The 24,554-nt window shown below is 42.4% G+C and overlaps 1 protein-coding gene across 5 annotated transcripts; it reads left to right on the forward strand.

Annotated features, from left to right (window-relative positions):
• The first annotated feature begins 993 nt into the window (after positions 1-993).
• Positions 994-23,611, forward strand: ip6k1 (inositol hexakisphosphate kinase 1). 5 transcript variants are annotated; one of them, XM_026307025.1, is made up of 10 exons: positions 994-1,161; positions 1,799-1,914; positions 9,599-9,855; positions 10,591-10,733; positions 10,994-11,120; positions 18,665-18,905; positions 19,499-19,680; positions 20,951-21,126; positions 21,600-21,833; positions 22,369-23,611. In XM_026307025.1, the coding sequence occupies exons 4-10, from the start codon at positions 10,620-10,622 to the stop codon at positions 22,888-22,890; spliced, it is 1,596 nt and encodes a 531-aa protein (XP_026162810.1). In that variant the 5' UTR covers positions 994-1,161; positions 1,799-1,914; positions 9,599-9,855; positions 10,591-10,619; the 3' UTR covers positions 22,891-23,611. The 5 variants fall into 5 exon arrangements, with proteins under 5 accessions (XP_026162810.1, XP_026162808.1, XP_026162809.1 ...); XM_026307024.1 differs by lacking the exon at positions 994-1,161 and adding an exon at positions 1,168-1,561 and having other exon boundaries at positions 1,784-1,914; XM_026307026.1 differs by lacking the exon at positions 994-1,161 and adding an exon at positions 1,168-1,561.
• The last annotated feature ends 943 nt before the right edge of the window (positions 23,612-24,554 follow it).

Raw genomic sequence — 24,554 nt, forward strand, 5'->3', positions numbered from 1 at the left:
ACTTCACTGATTGGCTAATTCATTCTTCACTGTAAAATTAACGGCCAATCAAACGTCTTCATTTGAATGTTTACGTTTGACAATGTTGTATTTAAGGTGACTGGGATTTTTTTGAATCAACGGGGATAACGACCTTGAATAGGAGTCTACTTACAGTACTTCCTGCTGCTACTACTATAACTACTTAGTTACTTTCTAAACGATACACGGGTAATATATTTGCTAAAATGGCCAACCACTCAAATTAAAGTAGCATATTTCAACTAACATTTAAAGCCACACACAGTCTGCCCCTGCCGTGTAGTACCTTTTCAAATATGCCATGAAAGCAACAGCTGGCGTTAGAAAATCTACTGAAAATTCACAAAAAAATAATTCATGAGTAATAATGTCAAGGTAATATATTGTCTACATAATGCAAAAAACACACCAGTAGAGAAGAGAAAATTCTTAAGAAATAAAATATAATTATTTTTTTAAATATCAAGGTTGTAGGACTGTAGTTCTGAATTATATGAAGGAAACTATAAAAAATATGAATGTATGATTTGCAAGCTTCTGCTATAAAGCTCTGTATAAAAAGAATACATTTCTTCAGTTCGTTAAAAAACACGGACATCTATAATTTCCTCATACATTACAATAAGAAATAAGAAATAAGAAAGAAACAATACTGTGTAATATTAAAAAAATAACTTTGACCTTATTAGATATAGGCTAAAGTTGTATATAAGTAAAGTTGATGTTTTGTCCAATTATATAGAGAATTTTCTATGTTAAAGTTAATATAAGCGCTGCAGGACAATCTGAATTTCCCACATGGGGGATGAATAAAGTATCTATCTATCTATCTATCTATCTATCTATCTATCTATCTATCTATCTATCTATCTATCTATCTATCTATCTATCTAAACAGCCCCAGCAGGTTGGGGCAGACTGTGACCGCCCCTCTGACCGGCAGATGGCGCCAAAGCGCCGCAGTGACGTAAATGAAGCGTAGAAGCCAAACAGGCAGTGTTAGCTTCGCTGTAGTGACGTTAGCCTCCTGGATGTTTTTTCCGCCCTTAAATGAGTCTGGTTACTGGGGACTGACCTACAGGAACTGCCCCGGTCTCTGAACCACATCCACGAAGCCAGCTCAGTCTCGGTCCGGTGAAGGTACGGTGTTTGCTGTGACAGCCCAGTGCCTCTGACCGGGGACACTGCGCACCGTCAAACCGTGATGTTAGCTCGCCTGCTAGCGTTACCACACAAGGCTAACGTTACCTAACCGGCAGGCAGAGCCGACCTAACGGCCGAGGTTTCATTCAGTGTCCGGGACGCATAGCAGCTGTTGAGGAAGAGTTGAAGTGCGGTGAGGAGAAACGGTGTGGAGTTTACTCTCATTGTGGTGTGAAATTAGCCGACTTAGCTAACGTCTTGTCAAGCTAAGGTCAAGCAGCTGGCCGGTCTGACAGCTAGCGTTAACGCTAACGAAGATGGACCCGGGACTAGGCAAACGCGCCACACTAGCTAACGTTATGATGAACTAGGATGGTAATGTTTTCAAGAATAAGAGGTGGGTTTCTAAAAGTTTATCTAGCTCCATCAGCTAAGTCGGTGCAAATACGGTCCAGGTCTTGATTCAAACGGGCCGCGTAATGAAATGTAGTGACTTATTGTTAGTACCGCAGGTCTGGAGGCTTTTAATTCAGGAGCTTCAGCTGCCCTGCGTGTGATGCGGACCACGCTGTTTGTTTATTTGTTTATTTGTTTATTTGTTGTGATGCTACTGACGCAGCACTGCTTCATCCAGCTGGCGATGGGAGTGAGTGCCGGGTCGTTTTGCTGAGGATGTTGTCTCCACAGGAGTCCGTTTGGTTCAGGTGATATTGCCGATGACTATCTAAGACATCTGAGGGGAGAGAAGAGGTTAGTCACTGGTTTCTCTCACCATCAGTGCATAGCAAGTCTCTGTAGTCAAATGTTTAGGTTTGCAGTCACAAGTATTTTATATAGAAACATAGTTTGCCTAATGACACCAATCACAATAGTACTTATTTATGGCATGGGCCAAAATGAAAAGGTTTATCAGTTACACTATATATGATCATATATTGCCTAACTGAATAACTTTCTGTCATTTTTTTGTTACCAAACACTATTATATGTTTGTATAATTGTCAGTATACAAAATGAATAAGGAGATATGTAATTTCAAGCTATCTGAACTGGAAAATGTAGCTTGGGAGTTAATTAAGAAGTCTTTGTTGTTGTGCAGCATTTTTCCTTCCACATGTAATAAGAACCTTTTGAGAAGTTTGGAGATATCTTTACAGCAACAGTAAATGTTGTTAAAACAACCTCCTGGGTTTTTTAAATATACAAGAATAACAGCACATCTAAAGTATAGAATGGTATGAGGGTTAGATGTATCCCTGTAGAAGATGTTGAGAGTTACTTGCAGTCAGTTATCCCATATCAGCTTCAGCATCGGTGTGCAAACCTGGTGTTGTCTGACATCTTCTGAGAAATGAATGAGATTTTACAGTTTTGTGATCCAGTGTGGCCCCAGTGTTACTGAGGAGAAACATTTTTACTCTGAGAAAGCAATGATCAGCATGTTTATTTATGGGGTTGAAAAGGAAATCATTAGTTACAGTATAATACTGAGAGAGTTGTTAGAAACATGTTCACAACAATCTCACGGCTTTAACCAAAACCTCAGACTTGATTTGATTATGTGAGCTGCACTGACCTTAAGGTCTTATCAGCTGACTGACATGTTGTGGGTTTCTGTTGCCATGGTAACTCCTGAGTTGTCCTTTTTTTTTTTTTTTTTAGTGACCACAGATGGTAGACATGCGGTCTTCCGTGGTTGTTTTGACTGATCTGCACTCTTGTCTCACTCGGCCGCTTGTTGATAGGATAGATTGTTTTTGTGTGTGTGCGTCGCTCAGCAGCTGCTGAGTTCTGTCAGGGGCAATGGGCAGCAGCTGTGTGTGTTTTTGTGTTTTTCCCAGTCATAGTCTGTGGTTTTGGAGACTGACAGATGTGTTTGGAGTTTGCTTCCCACAGAGTTACATGATACATCTTTCCACTTCTTTCTCCTTTTTTTGCCTGCCTCCTCCTCATGCCTATTGACTTTAAATGCTTGTCCTGTCCTTCAAGAACCTTTTATCCATTAATCTTTCTTTTTAATATGCTGTCTTTTTTCCCCCTTTATTTCCCTCTGTCTTCTGTCATTACCTTCTTCTTCCCTTCACCACCCCCTCTCTCCTGTCTTTTCCTTTCTATCACCTGGGTCCCACTTGAAACTTATGTTGTCTTTAGTTGTGCAGTTCCCAGGATAATATTGTGTGTATCTGCAGATGCTACCGCCAGCCCATATTTAGCATCATTTATCCTTATTATGTTCTGCTTTACTAAGTCAGCACACAAAAGCTGCTGAGTTAAGGTGTTATGATCGGGGCGATGATGGTGATGATGCCATCTTCACTTTCCCTTGTTTGCACGTTCAGCTTTGAGATTTACCAAGAAAAGTGCCAGGCTCAGATTTTACCACCAACAAACTTAAAACAGGAACAAACTGTGGTAAATGGCACAAGGTAACAGTGTTTAAGTTTGTCTTTTACTCAAAAATGTTATTAGACGTTATGTTTCATCCAATCTACTGTTCAAAACCCCAAAATATTAAATGTACTGAAATGTCAGACTGGAAAATGCAGCAAATTGGCAAATGTTTAGTGGTTGTGCTTTAAAAACGAGAATTAAATGTTGCAAACCTATTTTATTCAGACTGATTAATTGACTAATTGGTGTTTTTCTCTTCATGTCAAATACAGTACTACCTCCTTGTAATAAACGTGAAACCGTGTTGTTTTCCCTTGTTTGTCCATTTCCTCATAGTCCATGTGTTTTGAATAGTTTCTTACTTTTTAAGATTTTTTTTTTAAATTAGTTTGCAATATTTATTGATTTAACTAAATAAGATGCAGGTTAGTCTGATGAAAACTTTGGAGCAGAATTCTTTTCTTTTTATAAAGCTCTTCTGTTTTGCCATTTTATCTTTATTTGTTAGACCAGAGTGGCAGAAATGGGAGGAAGAGTTGAGACTTGCAACAAATCTTTGTCTGGCCTCAGACCAGAGATGCCGTAGTTATGTGGTTTGTGTCTCGGCACAGTTTAAGCTTCTTGTCTCCTGCTCTCTCCTCTGGTGTTTTTCACTCTTGGACACTGACCCAACCGTCTCATATCGTCCAAGAACTGGTCCCAGAAAATTCTTTCCTTACTTTGATTCTGTTTGACAACATTAAGTGCCTGCAGCTCTTTGAATAACTGCTTCACTGTGTTTCACTGACAAAAATAGAGAGGAAATGATCTCGAGCAGCTGTATGTAGTGTGATACAACTGTAAAAGCTGAGGATATAAGAAGATCTGAGAGTAGAAACTGCATGTTTATTATATACATATATATATATATAAGTATTTATCAAGTAGGTACAGATGCCAATGCTTGGCGGTATAAGATAAGATCATTTTTATTCAATGCATGAAAAAAGAAAGGACATTTTTCAACTTTAATTTGGAAAAACTGATCAAAGGAATAAATAAGACACTTGTCTTCATGCCTCCATGAAGGAAGGCTCTTTGGCTGGAAACAGTAGACAAATAATGTTGTTACCTCAACAAAAAAGTCAGGATTATTACTTATTTGTTTATTTGGTTTAAGTTTTTGGGCTCTTGAACATTTTCAACTCTAGACAAACCAGAGAAAAGTCGATTTCAGATGCCACCTGTCCTGTCCTTTAACTTTCTCTACCATGCTGAAAATATCCCCTACAAACAAGAAAAGTGCAGCAGATCCCCAGTAAAGCCTTAATATCCAACACACAAGCAGTACAGTGCCAAACTACGCACTGCTACTCTTAGATATTACTGGAAGTCCTTAAGTGGCTGTGTCTCTGGCTTTAAAGGCAGCAGGATTCTTTCACATACACATAGAGTCAGTCAGAAATAGCACCCTAATCACTCTGAGCATCGTAGAGCTGGAACGAGCCCACAGCTTTGTCCCAGTCATGGTCAGTGATGTAAGTTATGGTCGCACAGATCCTCTAAGCTGATTGGCTGACTGCTCAGGTCATTCAGCACTATTGGCAGGACACAAGGGTGTGATTAGAGGTTGTGTTGTTTGTTTGTTTTCACTGTGGGCTCACTCCTGCACTCACAGCTGATGGAGGAAACTCCGCTTTGACCTCTAAATGATGGAGGCTGCTGAAGTCAGACTGTTTCTAATCAACGTTATGGCATCGACAAGATGCACAAGTTCACAACACATGGGAAATTTAGAGTCACCTCAGTGTGGGTGGATGTATCAGGAGAAAACTCACACAGACACAAGAGAACATGCAAACACATAAAGGCCCTGGTTGACTGCAAGCTCAAACCCAGAACCTTCTTGCAGTGCACAGCTAACCACTTCTCCACTGTGTCGCCCTCAGTACTAAGCTTTTGTAAGGAATATTGTTTCTTTTACAGTGTAATTGTTTTAGTATTATCCAAGCCCAGGAAGAGGGAGGGTTGGAGGAGGTGAGGGGATCTGGGTAGAGGGATGATGGAAACAGGAGGAGGAGGACGATGTCCTTGACTTTGCCCTCCACCGGTGTGTTCCCAGCCCCCAGCCTCACACAGCACTCAGGGTGCTGGAAACACACCTGTTCATTGTGCCAGCAATAAACTGCTGACTGAAAGAACAGCCCACGGAGGGGTGACCAAAAAGCCCAGTCCTCCCCCTCTGTCTGAACCATCTTACCCAACAATAACACTCAGGTATTATTATTCAGTGTTAGTGAATTTGTTCTATCCTTTGGAATGGTTGGGCAGTGTGAGAATAACTCATTTGGTAGTTTGTTGGTTACACCTGGTTAGAAGTAATACAGTCTAATGCAGTAAATCCTCTTCCATGGTGGTTCTTTAAAACAGTTTGAACACAAACACCTTCATGAAGCAGGACTGATCTCGCTGTTACTTTAGACTGTAGTAGTTTCAACTAGGTGTACCTAATAAACTGCCAACTGAGTGTAAACAGTAGGATGTTAATATATTTCTTAGATGTATTGTGCAGTTGTCTTTCATACAAAGAGCAAAACACTAAGGTTTAAAACATGTTTTAACAACAGTACTTGGTTGCTGACAAGATGGCAGACTGCCATTGTTGGCAGGAATTTGACAATATTAACTGAAAAAATTGTTCACCTTTGAAAGTTTATGGTCAAGTTTCAGATGGGGTTAGGGTTTAGGGTGATGTTAATTTAATATTAAAGGTATGTTTTATTTTGGGTTTTTTTTTTTTTTTTTCAAATAAAAGCAAAGTTTGTTGTCTGTTCAGAATAGAAAAATTATGTCGTGACAATTCCAATCAACAATTTTACCTTTGTAAACAAATTCAGGTCATGTTTGCCGTAAAATATGAACCATTTGGAATCAAAAGATAATCAATGTTCTCTTGGCACATTGTGAATATGTGAGGATTCAGCAGGACCAAAGACTTCACCGAGACTGTGTGTGCGTGTATGTGTGTTGTGATTGCAGAGGAATGTTTGAAGCTCATGGATCATCGGGGGATTTAAGTGATCTCAAAACAGAACAGATGTGACCTGGTGTTTCCTGTTTGCTACTAACTTTAGAATTCATTGCTCATGGGAGACACGGTTTACGCTGTGTGTGTGTCTGAGCACAAGTGTGTGCTCCCGCCTGCATCTGGGGCTCATGCTTGCTCAGGCTTGGATTGTAACTTCAGATTAGATTATTGGATGTTAAATTTCCATCGTGGCTGAATGTGCACCGTGCTGTGAGGTGTTGTGAGCCGAGCATGTGATGTGAGCCCAGTGCGAGTGTGTTTTTGCGGAACAGGAACATGTAGTTAAAAGCATTTCTTACCTTGATGACATGTTGGTGGTTTGAGGATTTCAGGGTTTTCTATATGTGTCTGACTCCTGCAGCTCTTCATTTAAGCAGCTCAGTTCTAACCTCTCTGTCCTTTCATATCCCCCAAAACATTTTCTACTCATACAGGAAAAATGTCCCAAACAATCCAAATCAAAAAGAATTGAGATTCTGTTGAACAAGCATTCAGTTTCTTCTTCGATTAAAATCTTCCTACACTGGTGTAGTTTCCAATCACTTGAAATTGAAACTGGACTCTAAAATAGAGGTTTAACTTGTGACAATGTTTTTGAGCAGCATGTTTGTCATGGTGGTTAAAACAAAGTCTATTTTTTGAACAGTCACAAAGTAGTTTGTGGGGCAAACATCTCTCATGTGGGCTGTAGCTAGTCAGTATACAGTATCTACATGTTGTAATTACCTATCTGTGTAATAGTTTTTATTGACATGAGTATGTTGTTTTTAAGTGTAGATTGTTTAAAACGTTTAGTATCGACATTTAAAACGAGATGAGATATCTGATCATTCACAGTGAGATGGGGATGTGTTCAAACATTTGGCTAAGTAGTTAGGTAATCACACGTTTCACCCAGACTTTTAAGTTTACATTGCTGACACTGTCCAGATGATGCATTCAGAAACACACACATAGAGTCAGGCTTTCTTCTGTTCTCCAACCATCATGTCTTCTTTTGTGTCCTTCTCGTTTTCCGTGCTTTCTTGTTTCATCAGGTATTTCCAGCACCATTAACATAAACCTGCAGCTGTTTGTGTTTCTTGTTCTGGTTCCAGTGTGTTGAACCAGGCTGCAGATTTTGCTCTCATTTAATTACAAGAGCCTCAGTGAGGTCCACACTGATGGTGGGTGGAAGATTTAGCTCAGTGTCAGTGTCAGTTAGTCAGAAAGGTCAAGGTTTCTGTTAGGACAGGTTCTTCCTTGAACTGGCACCAGTTGTAAGGATGGTTTTGTTTCCTGCAGCATTAAGATTTCTTTGGAGCTAACAGACCACCAGGAAATGTGTACGTTTCTGTCCGAATACTGTCCAGTATCTGCTGTGGGTTTTAGCTCACTAAAACACCAGGACGGTGATCAGTGTAATGTGAATTCACAAGCTGTAAGAGTTTTAGGAGCGTTGTAAACAGCATTTTCATGCAGATCTTTCCTATTTTACATTACAACAGTGCTGCTTTAACATGACGGCAATAAAATACAATTAATTATAAAAAGGACACAATGAGAAACTCACTATTACGTTTGTCTACGTTTGATGTGGTAATTGAAAAAAAAATCAGGTGTTGCTCTTTATTGTAATTGTCTCTGTTGTCGTTGCTCCAAATGCAAATCACTTATAATTGTTTGTATTTTGGATGTTACTCAGCAACAGAAAAGCTTTGATTTCATTTGATTTTCATTTTTTAAAATAATTCAGAACCTTTGAGTTTCAGGTCGTCAGCAGAGAGCTGGGAGAACCTCTGGCTTTAATTCAACAAAATAGTAATTCAAAAATAATGACCCCAATATGAAATAGGTAACTGTTCTTCAGCACTTTTGATTATAGTCCTAACCCTGGTGTCATTTAAAGGTGTAAAAGTGTAAAAGTATACTGAACCAGGTTACAAAGGCACAACCATGGTACAAATGTTAGTTTCTTTTTGCCTCATCTGTTGTTTTTTGCATAATAAAGAGAATAAGTCCTGCAGTCATATGCTTTTGTTCATAATGGCACTAAAACAGGTTTTCTACATTGTTATAAAACAACAAATAAAATCAAGAGAGTTACAACCCAGCACAGACCAAAGCACCATGAAAGTAGAGCCACCAAGGCATTTATTTGTTATTGTTGTGGTAATGTTCCTTAATTGTAGCGGCTCCCCAAAGTTTGGGCGACAGATCCTCTGCATCATTACAAACCAGCAGGGGGACTTTTCACTGACACCTTGGCCTGCTCACTGAGCCACCTAGAGCTGTGTCTGTGTGTGTGAGAAATAGTCTTGTGAAACTTTATGAAACAGTTGATGTCAGCTGTCTGTGGAAACGTCCCCATAAAACAAAATGTTTATGAGGCTGCTGGGTTTAGGATTAGTTTCATTAAAATGGTTGTAAATGAGAATGTTGTTCAGTGCTGAAGGGTAACATAACATAATGTGTTCCAGCCAAGAGCAAACTGCAGCAGCACATCGACGGTTTCCAGCATGAACTTTATTCAAACCTCCAGCTAAGGTTTTGGCAACACTTCTGAAAACCATTGCAACCTGTATGTAGCTTTCTCTCACTCTTGGCTGAGTTAATACAGGCCATGTACAGTAGAACACACCTTCCTAAAGTTTGAGCGTGTAAGAAGTTTGTTTTAACATGATGTCTTCTCAGCCACTGTTGTTCCCAGGCCGCATGTCACGCCCAACACAATTTAGGGTCAACTGTTCAGGTTAAAGTCACACTAATCAGTAGTTTTACTTTCACAGTGGATCAGATCTGCAGTGTGCAGTTAGTTTCATGTTGGGACAAATCCAGTGACCTAAATTCTTGAACTCCTGTCAGCTCTACCGAGCAGTTTATACAGTTTTAGCCTCTTTCAGTGCTTAGTTTTGGTTTTACAGAGAATGTACTATAAATGGCCCAATAACTACCATAGCAAGCAATTATATTTTGTTTCATTTCTTCCCTTTACAGGAAGTGATCACTCTTCCTAATTGACACCCTGCTTCTCCTGCCTCCTGACCAACTCTGTCCCCCTCCCCGCCCCCCTTCCCGTCGTGATTCGGTCTTTGTGCTGCCGGCGGTGGATTGGAGCACTCTGATTGAAGCCTTTGCGAGGTGGTTTTTCGGTCTGGCGCCGCCTCCCCCAGGGGCCGGCGTGCGCTCCCAGCAGCCCGTGGTGCCCTGTGCCCCCCCCTCCCCGTCACTCCACACCAGAGCCCATGCCCAGGGTAAGACCAGAACCAGGACCCTCATCTACAGTACTGTGTAGAAGTTTAATGCACTAAAAGTAAACTAAGGACACTGTCATAGAAGAGCACTGTTGTCTTTGCTACACCTGTAATCAGTTTTTTAAATTACTTGTCAGGTACCTGCCACAGTTCTGTAGATTCAATCTGTCTATGTCTTCTGTCTCTTCATGTGAACCCAGACTGACTCCATGATGCTGAGCAGAACTCCTTGTGCTTACTGTTTCTGAACATAGTTCTTTCTGACAAGGTTGTGCTGCAGGATGAATTTTGTGACCAATCGGATTCCTCCTTGCTATGTTCAGGGAGTTTTCACCTGCTGTTTGCTTTCCTCTCTTTGAAACCAGCTTCTCCAGAGTGAAGATTTGCTCTTCATCTTTAGGTCCTGGACGGTTAATCCGAAAAAACGAGACATTTGATAACTACACCTATGATATTTTATTAAGTTAGGGCATTTTATAGAAAAAGATGCCAGATTAATCTATAATAAAACAGCTGTTCGTTGCGGCCCTAGTTTAGATCCAGTTTAACATTTGAAAACTTGTTGAAAATAAAGGTTTTGAGGAAAATGTGTTCATATTTTGGTACTGATAAAGTGTTTTAAGTGACATATCTGCAGGGTGGTTCAGCTGCTGGCTGAGCAGGTTTACTGGAAGAACTCATCTCCATAGGACCTCTCTGGGTCATGACGTTGTTAAGGGTTCCTCTCCTTTGCAGGAGGAGGCGTGGTGCGTCCGCCTGGAGCCATGTGCCTCCCTCACACCAACATGGACAGCAAACTTCAGGGGGCGGGGCAGGGGGGAGGGGCTTCACTTCGACAACGAGGAGGAGGTGTTCCACTGGAGCCCTTCATACACCAGGTAATAAAAGTAGAGCTTCATAACACACTTTTCTGCATTTGTAAGCAGATATGATTACACATTGCACATGTATTAAAATAGGTTTTCATTATAATATTATTGGTGGTATAAACCATTTATGAGATGTTTTTTTGTTTTTATTTCATTTATTTATTTTTTGATTTTGCATGATTTCCCTCTTAACTGTTTCAGTGTGTATGTGTGTATGTATTCTCCTGAATTTTCCTTCGGGGATTATATTAATATGTGTATGTTTACAGGTGGGGGGTCACACCAGCATGATGCGTTACGATGACCACACGGTGTGTAAGCCTCTGATCACCAGAGAGCAGCGATTCTACGAGTCTCTGCCTCCAGAAATGAAGGAGTTCACTCCGGAGTATAAAGGTCTGTCTCACGTCACCCATGACTCGATGTTTAGTTCTGGTGTAGCCGTGGATACTAGCTGGGTTTGTTAGTGAACTCCCTTTTTTTTTCTTTTAATTCCCACAACCCAAGTCCTGACAGGCATGTTTTTAGACTTGTTTTTCTCTTTCTGTGGGTTGGTCAAGTTTGAATTTGTACTTTTACCACTTGATATTTCAGCTGTCTATTCATTACTTTCACCTATTTTGACCCTTACACACTCACTTGCCAACTTTTTATCCACTCACAATGACACCTGTTGAAGACACTCGAAGTAATATTTAATAATAATGTGAGAACATTATTGAGAGTGTACAAGGGCTTGGTTATAACTAGTTATATAATGGGGTTTCATTTCATCGTTTAGCTATCCTGTCCATAAATGGGCTGTTTTGGTGCACATTTATTGCTTTCTTGATGACCTTTCAGCCACAGCAGGCAGCAGCTTTAAGAGAAGAAAGCTGTAAAACCCACAGGGCATTACTCAGCACCAAACTGCAGCTACTATCTGGAGAAGAATGTGGAGCATTTAGCCTCTAAAAACAGATATCTCCTACAGGAGTCGATAGAGACCAAAACAGAGCTGAAATAGTGAATATTGAACTTACATTCATTGGTTGGACACAAACAAATTAATAATAATTGTGCTTCAGATCTCCTGGACGTGTAAATGATCTGTTTGCTAATAAGGTGATTACAGGATACGTCCCTGTTGTGTTCCCAAGTGGTTAAAAAGCAGTTGTTAGTGTAACTGACTCTGAAGAGTCTGTGATCTCTGTTTAAATAAATAGTTAAACTTCCTTGTAGCCACTCAGAGCAGACATTCTCACACCACATGCTTTTACTGAGAGTTGACAGCTGTGTTGTTGTGGCCAACTCATCAAGGCCCCAACAAGAAGAGTACAGATGGGTTTAGCCACACAATACTTATCATACAATACGAAAGCAGCCCACTGTCCTAATACATCAATACGCACCCTGTCATGTGGCTCTGTCAATTAAGTTACTGACGGAAGATACAGACCAGCCTTGCAAACCCATTTAAAACTATCCTGTTTGGGGGATGTTGGAGCTTTATTTGATTTATTTTTTTATTTTATTTATTTATTTTTTGAGCCACTGATTAGGATAGTGACTCATGCACACAGTCAGGACTGAATCATTAATACAGAAGAGGTATATCAAATATGAAATAAGTCAGCTGTGTGAGAGACCTTCTCTCAGATGCACCTGTCTTCCATGTACAGTGGGTACGGAAAGTATTCAGACCCCTTTAAATTTTTCACTCTTTGTGTCATTGCAGCCATTTGCCAAAATCAAAAAAGTTCATTTTATTTCTCATTAATGTACACTCAGCACCCCATCTTGACAGAAAAAACCAGAAATGTAGAAATTTTTGCAAATTTATTAAAAAAGAAAAACTGAAATATCACATGGTCATAAGTATTCAGACCCTTTGCAGTGACACTCATATTTAACTCACATGCTGTCCATTTCTTCTGATCCTCCTTGAGATGGTTCTGCTCCTTCATTGGAGTCCAGCTGTGTTTAATTAAACTGATTGGACTTGATTAGGAAAGGCACACACCTGTCTATATAAGACCTTACAGCTCACAGTGCATGTCAGAGCAAATGAGAATCATGAGGTCGAAGGAACTGCCCAAGGTGCTCAGAGACAGAATTGTGGCAAGGCACAGATCTGGCCAAGGTTACAAAAGAATTTCTGCAGCACTCAAGGTTCCTAAGAGCACAGTGGCCTCCATAATCCTCAAATGGGAAAAGTTTGGGACGACCAGAACTCTTCCTAGACCTGGCCGTCCAGCCAAACTGAGCAATCGTGGGAGAAGAGCCTTGATGAGAGAGGTAAAGAAGAACCCAAAGATCACTGTGGCTGAGCTCCAGAGATGCAGTAGGGAGATGGGAGAAAGCTCCACAAAGTCAACTATCACTGCAGCCCTCTACCAGTCGGGGCTTTATGGCAGAGTGGCCCGACGGAAGCCTCTCCTCAGTGCAAGACACATGAAAGCCCGCATAGAGTTTGCCAAAAAACACATGAAGGACTCCCAGACTATGAGAAATAAGATTCTCTGGTCTGATGAGACCAAGATTGAACTTTTTGGCGTTAATTGTAAGCGGTATGTGTGGAGAAAACCAGGCACTGCTCATCACCTGTCCAATACAATCCCTACAGTGAAACATGGTGGTGGGAGCATCATGTTGTGGGGGTGTTTTTCAGCAGCAGGGACAGGACGACTGGTTGCAATTGAAGGAAAGATGAATGCGGCCAAGTACAGAGATATCCTGGACGAAAACCTCTTCCAGAGTGCTCAGGACCTCAGACTGGGCCGAAGGTTCACCTTTCAACAGGACAATGACCCTAAGCACACAGCTAAAATAACAAAGGAGTGGCTTCGGAACAACTCTGTGACCGTTCTTGACTGGCCCAGCCAGAGCCCTGACCTAAACCCAATTGAGCATCTCTGGAGAGACCTGAAAATGGCTGTCCACCAACGTTCACCATCCAACCTGACAGAACTGGGGAGGATCTGCAAGGAAGAATGGCAGATAAAGTGATGTCCCATCTTACAGATGATTTGAGCATGATCGACCAACAAATTCAAGGTCTGGAGCTATCAGTTCACCCTGTACCAGCGACTGATGTGGCCCCTTAAGTTGTGTGACATCACCCTAACTACAGCTGTGAAAATGGACGCAAAGGCAAACACATTCATCAAGAAATGGCTCAGCCTGCCCCGTAGCCTTTCGAATGTGGCATTGTTTGTTTGGGAGAACCACCATGCAACTTCCACTGAAATCCGTCACCCTGGGCTACAAGCAGGAGAAGGTAAGACTTCTATTTGTGCTAAGAGATTCACCCGACCTGCTTGTGAGAAACACCAAAGCCCAGGTCCACACAGGACGCAAGTGAAATGTGGCACAGGCAGTGGACCAGGCCACAAACCAACTAAAGCACCAAGAGATTGTTGGGTGGCCACAGTCAGGAAGGACAGGCCTTGGATGGGGAATTGCACCCAGGATGTGGTCCAAAGCATCAAGGAAGGAGAGGAAAGACCTGGTGATCACTGAAGTGATGAACATTGAGGATGAGCGGTATAAGGTCAGAGCCGTGAGACAGTTCCAACAAGGCAGATGGACAACCTGGGAGGCGGTCACTGAGAGGAACATCACGTGGGCTGACGTGGAATATGCCTCAGGAAGGACTTAGCCTCCTTCTAAGGGCCACATATGACATCCTTCCCAGTCCTCAGAACATCCACCTGTTGTACGGCTCAGAGGAGAGCTGCCAGCTCTGCTCCTCCCCAAACCCACATCCTCTCCAGCTGCAAGGCAGCTCTGACGCAGGGCTGCTATAGATGGTGCCATGACCAAGTCCTGCGCAAGCTTGCTGAAGTCCTAGAGACATGCAGGGTAGAGGCAAACAGCGAGAAGATGCCAACGACCCACCAGCGGATCCATTTTACTTGCAGCGGCTCCGGAAAATGGAGAAGCAGAGCTGGCGCCAAGAGGGAAGTGGAGGATGGCAGCGGATCTTGAACAGCAGTTGAAGTTCCCCGCTGACATCACCCAAACCTCCGCACAGCCTGACATCATCCTTATGTCCACCCCTGCTAAGACAGTCTTCATGGTTGAACTGACTGTACCATGGGAGGAGGGATTGGAGGCTGCATTTGAGAGGAAGAAGGAGAAGTATGCTGAGCTGGCAGCTGTATGCTCCCACGCTGGGTGGAGGGCCCTCACCTTTCCAATGGAAATTGGCTGCAGAGGTTACACTGGAGCATCTGTACAGCGGCTCCTGAAGTCCATGGGTATCACTGGCCAGAAGTGTAAGAGAACACTGAGAGAATTGGCAGAGGAGGCAGAAAAGGGAAGCTTTTGGCTATGGATTAGAAGAAAGGACAAGGGTTGGGACAAACAGGGATCCTAGGGGCAGCTGCAGGAGTGTCAGGGACATCTCCCTGCCGCTGCTCCACCACCTCGAGATGTTCCGGGATTAAAGGAGCGAAACATCAATGAAGGGTGGTTCCCGGCTGACGATCCTGCAGCTGGCCCATTGGCACTGGTGGAGGTGCTTTAGGCAGACATACCTAGCAGGTACCTGTGCTGACAACAGTGACATTTGGATTAAACATGTTCTGCTTTAATGGTTGATCATTTATCCAATTTTTGTGACACCACCAAACTTCAGAGGACCTCACTTTAAGGAGAAGTCAGCCCCACTCTGGCCTCCTCGTAACTCAAACACTGCTCTAAAATAATCTTTGCTCCTCAGTGAGAGGCAGGCAGGCAGACAGAAGAGAAGGAAGGAAGTGCAGATGTTTAATGGAAGTGAAGTGGTTTAGCAGCTCTGCTCTTCATCACGACACACATTTTGTAGCTGTTTCCACTTCTGTTGCTGTAGTAAACACACCCAAACACACTTTGACAGTCAGCAGCCACACACTCTTATATGTATGTCAAATTTAGCAGATGATGAAAGAGGGCAGGCAATGACGAAGATGAAGAGAGATTTTGAATTTGGATGGAACAGGCGTAACTAATAACATTGTTTTGTTCCTCTGAGCCAGTAAACAAACCACCAGGGCAGTGGCACTGAAGCACTTACAAATGGAATGCACTTGCTATTACACTGCATTAGTTTCATGTGTTTGATGTTAAAATGTCTGAGAAATGAGAAAGGTCTGGCAGAAAAGCACCATAAGACATGATCTGTGTACCAGTACATGATTCCAAGCAGACTGAAAAACTGCAGGTACTGGAAAACTGCTAAAGATTGTAATGTAGATATTGAAATGCTGCTCACAGCTGCAAGGACATCATTTAAGAGTGTGATGAGAAACGTTAAATCCCCTGCAGACCCACAGCGCACCCACACTGGTGTTTTCTCTTGCTTGATTAGACCTTTTGTGAGAACTGTGTGGGTGTGATCAGTGTGCCAGATTTACTGTGCTTTCACTGCCCTGCCTCACAGGTTTCTTGCACCTGTTCAGGGTGCCATTGTACTCCTGTGTCGTTGTTTGTGCACAGGTTTGGTGAGGTTATGTAATCCCTGTTCCTCCTGGCAGATCCTCTCAAGCTCCATCACACTGGATGGAAGCGTCTGTGAACTGCAACCGTCAGGTCTCTCCAGAGATGTGGTTTAAATCTGGTATTTGGCTGAACCGCTCAGGCGCAGACAGAGACCTGTCCTGAGGCCACTCCAGTGTTGTTTTGGTTGTTTGTTTCAGGCCGTTGTCATGCTGAGAGATGAACTGTTGCCCCGCTCTCAGGTCTGTGCACTCTGGGGCAGGATTTCTTCCAGGACCTCGCTAAATTTGGCTGCATTCATCCTTCCCTTACTTTTGACCAGTTTCCCCTGTCCCTGTAGCTGCATGGGATGATACTGCCCCCACCATGCTTCACTGTGGGGATGCTGATATGATGATGTGCCTGGTGGAGTTATGCCCAGAGTTTTTTTGTTTTTTTTTCTCTCATCAGAACAGAGAATCATTTTGCTCCTGCTCTCAGAGCAGCTTAATTGCTGATTGGCAAACATGGAGTAGCTGTTATCTTTTTCTCAGAGTGGTTCCTGTCTGCCCACTCTTCCATAAAGAGCTGATTGATGTAGAGCTACTGAGATGGTTTTTCTTCCACTTGCATTCAGTTCCTCACAGTTGAATGAATGAGTCCCGCATTCAGTTCCTCCTGTCAAATTCTAGAAGAATCATTAAAGCAAAAAAAGAGACATCTGACCCCAGCAAAGGGTTCAAATAAATGAGAGATCCAGTTGTTGATTATTATTATACATTTCTCTAAAAACATGAAAACATGTTTGTGTTCATGGGGCATTGGGGGTAGATTGATGGGCAGAAATGGACATTTTTCCATCTAAACATTAAGCCTAGAGCACAATAAAGTGTGCGCAAAGTGAGAAGGTTGAAATATTTCCTGATGACCCTGTGTTCCCTGTACACTTGTATATCTGTATTCCCACCAGTGCATCCTGCTGGTGTTGTGGGTCCCGCTGCCATGACAACAGTGGTCTATAAGGAGTCTATATTTAGTCCTGGATCTCTGCCCACTGCCATTGTCCTGCTGATTAAATATCAGCACACTGACAGACAGCTGCCCAGTAACGACTTTCTGAAGCTCTCAAGGTTGTTTAATCCAGAATCTGTTTGATATCAAAGGATCAAATTTTGCTCAGGAGGTGTTGAACAAGTCCAATTTCTGTGGACAGAGCACTCACATGTGCTTTTCATGGAAAATTTTGGACTTTATACGTGGAGTTGATTTTCCACCAGTGACTTAATCGACAGCAAAATCAAATTTGGGCAAACAGGGAGTTTGTTTAGCGTCAGAGATGCTCTGCTCTAGTTTTAAATCTAAAATGCACTGCGTCATACAATCATCATATCTGGTTATTTAATCACTTCACTGTTTCTCAATTGAATTCCAGAGCGTTTATATCTTCATATACAGATGGGTGAAAAGTGGAGTTAGCATATAGCTTCAGTTTCTCTTGCCACAGATTTCCCAAGTCTCTGAACTTACCATGAACTTGATTTATTGTTAATACACAAATATTGATTGTTGCGATCTTAAAGTAACATTAGCTAGTAACCTAGCTAACCTATAGCTTATGGTAGTTGATATTAGCTAATGTTGCACTGATACGTATTGCCGTAAGTCAGTTTGCTATTGTGTAATTGTCACCACAGTGGAGGCAGTTCAGAAAAACACAGCATCAAACCCTCAGTGTGGCATTTTAATCAATAGTGTTTTCCATGTTTGGGTGCTTAAATGCTAAATGCAGTGAATTTGGAGAGGAATCTGACCTGACAGGTTCTGCTGAAATATTTAGCTAAGAGAAAGTCTGATATCTACTCTAGGACCAAAAAAACATTATATCTTAGAGTGAATTCTGGATGTAACAGGTAGATAGTGAAGGTTTCAGATGATTGCATTGATGTGATCTGAGGTTTTTGACCTGGTTTAACAAAAACCTGCAGCTGAATTCTAAATGAGCCGCAGTTTGTGTCTTGTTTTAATAGGAAGTCCCATTAGGAGATTGTTTATTTCTGTGGATCAATTTTTTTTGACCTGATCAAAGACAGATCATTCAAAAATAGCAGCACAATGTCCCACCAACTGAAGTGCAGCAATAATGTTTTGCTGCACTTCACATTGGAAAAAAAAAACACTTCTCTCCTGTTATGATGATGATGATGATGATGATGATGATGATGGTGGTGGTGCACTTTGTGGACAGGGCTGAATGGGCGTTCACTCCAGTTGCAGACACGAACCTGAGACCTGTAGCAATAAAAGACAAACCTTGGTACATCTTGAACACTGTGTAAATAATGTGGTCATTGAACATTGAGTTGAATTGACAGAACAGGGATGTCACTTTTTTTAACTCTGCTTTTTCTAAGCTTTTGGTAGTAAAAACATTATGTACAGTATGATTTTATGTCTCTGCATGTTCCTAAACACCCGCTTTGGATTTTGCTCCCTCCTGTCAGGTGTGGTGCTGGTTTGTTTCGAGGGCGACTCTGATGGCTATATCAACCTGGTGGCCTACCCCTACGTGGAGAGCAACATGGAGGGAGGCACCACGGAGCACGAGGAGCGTGAACCCCCCGAGAGGGAGCAGCCACGGAGGAAACACTCCCGTCGCAGCCTCCATCGCTCCTCTTCCTCCTCGGACTACAAGGAGGAGCGGCCTGAGAGGAGGGACGCGCATGACACCGACACCTCTGACAAGTAAGATTGTATTAAAGTCAATGAAATGATTGATTTGCTTTATTTGGGGTTTTGGACAAGACATTTGAAGACGTTAGCTTGGACTCATTTTTTTAGTATTTCCAGACATTATGGAGGCATTTAGTATTTAAAAGCGTTAACAGCAGATTGATGGTGATGTCACTCATCTGGACCACCACCATGGTTCAGATCAAAATATCTCAGCAATTGTTGAATGAGGTTTCTGCCATGCATTTAATGTCTCCCGAGGAGTTGTTGATGACGCTTGGACTTTTTCTCTTGTGCCACCATGAGGCTCATATTTGCTGCTGTTTTAAGTCACACTAACTGTTGCCGTGACATGAGGAGCTACAAAAACAGCTGCGAGGCTTCCATCTGAGGCAGCTCAGTCAGACACCTTAAAAAATGTGTACTTATCCAAAAACGTTATGGTTTCACAACATAAAAGTACAGACCCAAGAGGAAAAAGGAGTGAGACCAGGGGAAAGCAGAAAATATTTCTACACTCTGCAGCAAATAAACACAGACTTTGACCCACCTTTAAACCTGTTGTAGATTCAACAGTTTGCTATCCTCTCTCATCCTCCCTCCAGTGTTGCAGAGCTGAAGAGTCCGAGACTCGACACAAAGATCCACTCTGACGTTCCCTTCCAGATGTTGGACTGGAACAGTGGTTTGACATCCGAGAAGATCAGCCACAACCCCTGGAGCCTCCGCTGTCACAAACAGCAGCTTAGTCGCATGAGGTCTGAATCCAAGGATCGCAAACTCTTCAGTATCCTTCCTCAGCCAGTCACAGCAACCGATACGCAACAGCTCTGTTTCATTTCAGCAACTAAACTAACTATAACTCTTAAATCAGGGTCCATTTACTTTACAGAGGTTTTAAAACTATGTCAATCCAAGAAAGAACCAACCTGACTGGAAAATAGTGATAATTAAGGCAACAATATGCAGGGGCGACTTAAACACCACACCTGAATAAAGTTAGGGCTGGAAGTCATGTAAATACTATATGTTTGTACACAGAGTAACTACTGTCCACATTACTCAGCAGTTGAGTATTTGGATAGTCGAGTAGTATAGAACCGTACTGTCCAGTTAGAGCCACTGAAAATATGAGCCTGAGGAAGAGCTTGGAAAATAAAAAGCAGGGGTCTGAGGTATCTGAGGGATTCAGGTTAAAGGTCATATTTTGATCTTCAGCTTCAAAGAGCACAGACTGCAGCTGCCTGGAAAACACAGCTGAGAAGAATGAGTAAGTGACACATTCTGTCCCCAACATGGTTCGTCTGACTAGTCAGAGCACAATCAACAGGGCTGCTGTCAGCTCAGATTCTCAGGGAGCCTTCCCTCCATATTCCAGCTGTGCAGGTCCGTGGTAATTATATGACATTACATTACACATTATTGAACTGATCAGCATCCAGTGATCATTGTTCAGGCTGACAATTCAGCACTAAAGTGAAAGAGGAATCTGACAGTGACATGGAAATATTTTCAGTAGATGCATACCAGACTTGTGGAGAAATGCTTTTTTTATGCTTTCCTTGTTTCCTATGCTCAGTGTCTGATACTTTTGTTTACTTCAATCGCAGAGAGGTTTATTTGAAACAGGCTCTTATGACAAACATGTACTTTAAACTTTTGTTGTCTCAGTGTTAATTGGTAAAGTGCTTTGAGATGATTTTATTGTGATTTTGGTTGATACACAAATTGAATTGTCTTATATTTGAACATATTTTACATTTTCTCTTTTTTGACTGAAGCTAAAACTAGAAGTCCATGTTACCTGAAGATGTTTAACATTGAAATTATTGCAGCACCTCAAAGGGCACAGTCCCTGGAGTCCATTGAGTGTTGATGTTTCTTCACCATAACTGAACATTCATGGCAAAGAATAATCAATAGCACAGAATAAATTATTGGATGTTCAGACAAACCTCAGTAGTCACATTAACAAGGTGAAGAAAAACCTCTAGGCTGTCAGGACTGGTTCACTTGTCAAACAGAAATTTGCTCCTTAACGTCAGTGTTTTAACCAGAGTTTCTGTTGCTGGAGAATGTGGTTCACCACTTCTCTTACCCCTGCATCCTGGACCTGAAGATGGGCACCAGGCAGCACGGAGACGACGCCTCTGAAGAGAAGGCAGCCAGGCAGATGAAGAAATGTGAGCAGAGCACTTCAGCGACGCTGGGAGTCAGAGTGTGTGGCATGCAGGTAGAACAAAATACATCCAAGCTTCAGTCCATGACTGTCCCAAACAAGAGTTAATCACCTGAGAATATAGGGAAATAAAAAAAAAAAAGCTCATAACACTTTACTTTAACCCCCTGATAAACAAGCACTTTTTAGTGGCTTTAATAAGTGGTTTATAACACACTCTAATGCATCCTATCCTCTTATGGGTATCTACCAGTGGAGTAATTGATGACAGCATTAATAAACATTTCTATTTGCTGACAATACAACTGTTTAGTACGTGTATGTTATGTGTTGATACTTCAGCATCACAGTTATACACCTTATAACAAGACCACTAATACTACTAAAACTGTCACGCTCCTACTGCTAATAACAAGCCATACATTGTCAGTAACGATATTTAGGCTCCAAAAGAGAAAATTGAGTAAGAGAAAACTTCTACAACTTGATTTTGTGTGTTTTCATGCGTTTGCCTTTTGTCTCTGCAGGTGTACCAGCCGAACACTGGTCACTACCTATGCAGGAACAAGTATTATGGGCGCGGGCTGTCGCCCGAAGGCTTCCGCCAGGCACTCTACCAGTACATGCACAACGGAAAGGGCCTGAGGCAGGACCTCTTTGAGCCAGTCCTGAATAAGCTTCGCAGCCTGAAGGCAGTGCTAGGGAGGCAGGCATCCTATCGCTTCTACTCGTCTTCACTGCTCATCATCTATGAGGGAAAGGTGAGCTGGGACATGAAGGCTCATTTATTCTTCAGTGAATACCTGTCAGTTGATGTAACTTAGTCGTGTTTCATTATTTGGAGCTTAGTATTATCACTATAGAAGTGAGAGGGACAGCCCAAATAAAGTTTACATGTTTACTTTATTCAAAAGAAGCTGCAGCTGAAGTTGGGTTACCAACTTCACCAAGTGTGCAAACACACAGGCCCCAGAGCCTCAAGGCCCCTGAAGGCTAAAACAAGCTCTGCAGCCACCACAACCAGCAAAAGAGAAGTGATCCGTCACTGGCTCCTCACTCACAGATGTCTGGTTTGAAGACGTCACCAATTATCTAACTGATCCTGAATAGACAGAAAACAGTGTGCACACAACTCTGTTTCTGATTTAAGTAGTGAGAATATGTCAGCGTTGTGTTTACAACTTGTTTCTGCTGCGTTTCCATGTAAGATGAAAAATGTATCTTTCTGTGGAAGTTTATAGTGAATTCTGCTGATGGTAGATCTTATTAATATTTTGTGTTTAAATGTGTCTGTAGGAACTTGAGGGCCCTTCAGTCCTCAGCTCAGGGTCACATACAGCTCGGCAACAGAAGACTTCTGTGGCCCCTGCAGAGCCCTACTGTGGGGCCGGGCCCCACGATCCCCAGGAACCTGATGCTTCCTGTGAAACAGACATGTGCCAGAACCCAGACGTGGGGCCGCTGTCCTCTCAGGGACCTGGACTGATTTCTTTGTCCTCCCGATCCCCTCATCCTCCCCCACAAACTCCACCCAGCAAATCAGACTGCCACTCATTCCTCCACCCGGCCCCCTCGGCTCACCCACATCCAAACGCCTCCTCCCCTTTCCCCAGTTTAACTTCCCTCCCCCCTGCTAATGCACCCCCACCCCAGCAGCCCCCCCTGGTGGATGTTCGTATGATCGACTTTGCCCACTCCACCTTTAAGGGTTTCCGTGGTGACACAGCAGTGCACGACGGGCCTGACCAGGGCTACATGTTCGGACTGGAGAGCCTGGTCCAGATCCTGGAGAGTCTGCGGGACGACAACCTGCCGTAGCACCAAATACACCCATACACACACACACACACACACACACACACACACAGGCTGTTCAGTTCATACAATCAGGACCAATTCGGCTGTAAATATGGATCCCAGTCACCATGGCAACATGAGCATGCTACAATCAGGTAGTTACTATAGTAACAGCTGAGAGGTGGGACAGTAGAGCTGAAGCTCTGAACATCACACACAGTTTGTACTTCTATATTTGTGAGGACCCTCGTCGACATAATGCAGCCGCTAAACCGTCACACATCACCCCTCATCCTAAACCACACAAACCAGTTTGACCTAGAGATGAGTTGTTGCTAAATATGTCAGCTCAGTAACTGCCTGGTGTAACAGTTGAATTGCAGCCAAAAAAGTCCCCAATACTGAGGTCCAAAAGTCAAATTTGTCCTCACAAAGACAGATGAACAAACACGTACGCACACACCCTGTGAACTGTTCTCTGTTGATTTGTTCGACAGTACTGTGGGACAGAGCACACTCCTCAACGACCAATCAGCTGAATCCCAGGGACTGAAATTATCCAGCTGATCCTCCTGCTCACTCCTTGACACCCACCGCCTCCACTTGCCTTCACTCTCTCTGCAGAAACCAAACCCGGACTAGTGAACAGGTGACACTTTAGCTTGAAAATGCAACACACACGGGCAGCAACATTTTTCCTCCGCAGCGCATAGGGCAGCATTGCCCACAGGGAGGACTGTGATTAAGTGCAAAATAAATTTGCATCATAGAAATAGGCTTTAATGAGAGAATATAGATCATTTTTAAAGTGCTGTGTGTCCGTTCGTGGGGCTTAACTGAGAAACGTTATTAGTCGGTGTTTGGTAAAATCAAGTCATTGTGTAATATCAGAAGTGTTAGTTCCCCAAATCTCATCAGGTGATATTCTACTTTTTAGCCTGTCATCAAATCCCATGAAGAGAGCAAACTCAACAATGATTTGATTCACTAACCAGTACTGTCTCTTATTCATCTGTGCCACAGAGCTGCATTAAAAACCATTAATGTTAACTGTTTAATGCATCGATGAGTCATACTGTTGCATTCAGTGACATGTTCCTTTATTACCATGAACAAACGCTGTCATTTTACCTCAGTCCCACATACACCGTCCTACTGCTGCAAATTAATATGCAAACTTCCAAAATGGATCCACCCACCTGTGAAAATAGTCCCAAACCAATGCAGCGTTTGTTTAAAAACTACAGTTCCCAGGTGTTTTAGGAAATAACTGAGCTTTTTTTAATCAAACTATTTTGAGGGGTATTTTATCTGATAGCTGACAGTAGGGAGATGATGAGACATGAGGTGTCTGTCTGGTCCCTGGTCTGCAGTTCTCCAGGGGCATTGTAGATGTTTAAATTTTCAGAGGTTTAGGTGCTTTGAAGACTGGTTTTTGACTGTTCATGGGATTTGTTGGCAAAAATACAGACTTGTACCAGGTGTATATCACTGAACACAGAATAACAGGAATATTTAATACAAATAGCATTTGTGATGTATGATTAAAATTACAATCAATCATATAGTAAAAATAATTTTCCATCATTTTTGTAATATTTTGCTTTTAAAATAATTTGGGCAGCTGAAATGTGTTGAAGCTCATCAGGAGTTTAACACACAACAATGTAATTATTGCCAGGTCC

The sequence above is a fragment of the Mastacembelus armatus genome, chromosome 5 (assembly GCF_900324485.2).
Source record: "Mastacembelus armatus chromosome 5, fMasArm1.2, whole genome shotgun sequence".
NCBI lineage: Eukaryota > Metazoa > Chordata > Actinopteri > Synbranchiformes > Mastacembelidae > Mastacembelus > Mastacembelus armatus.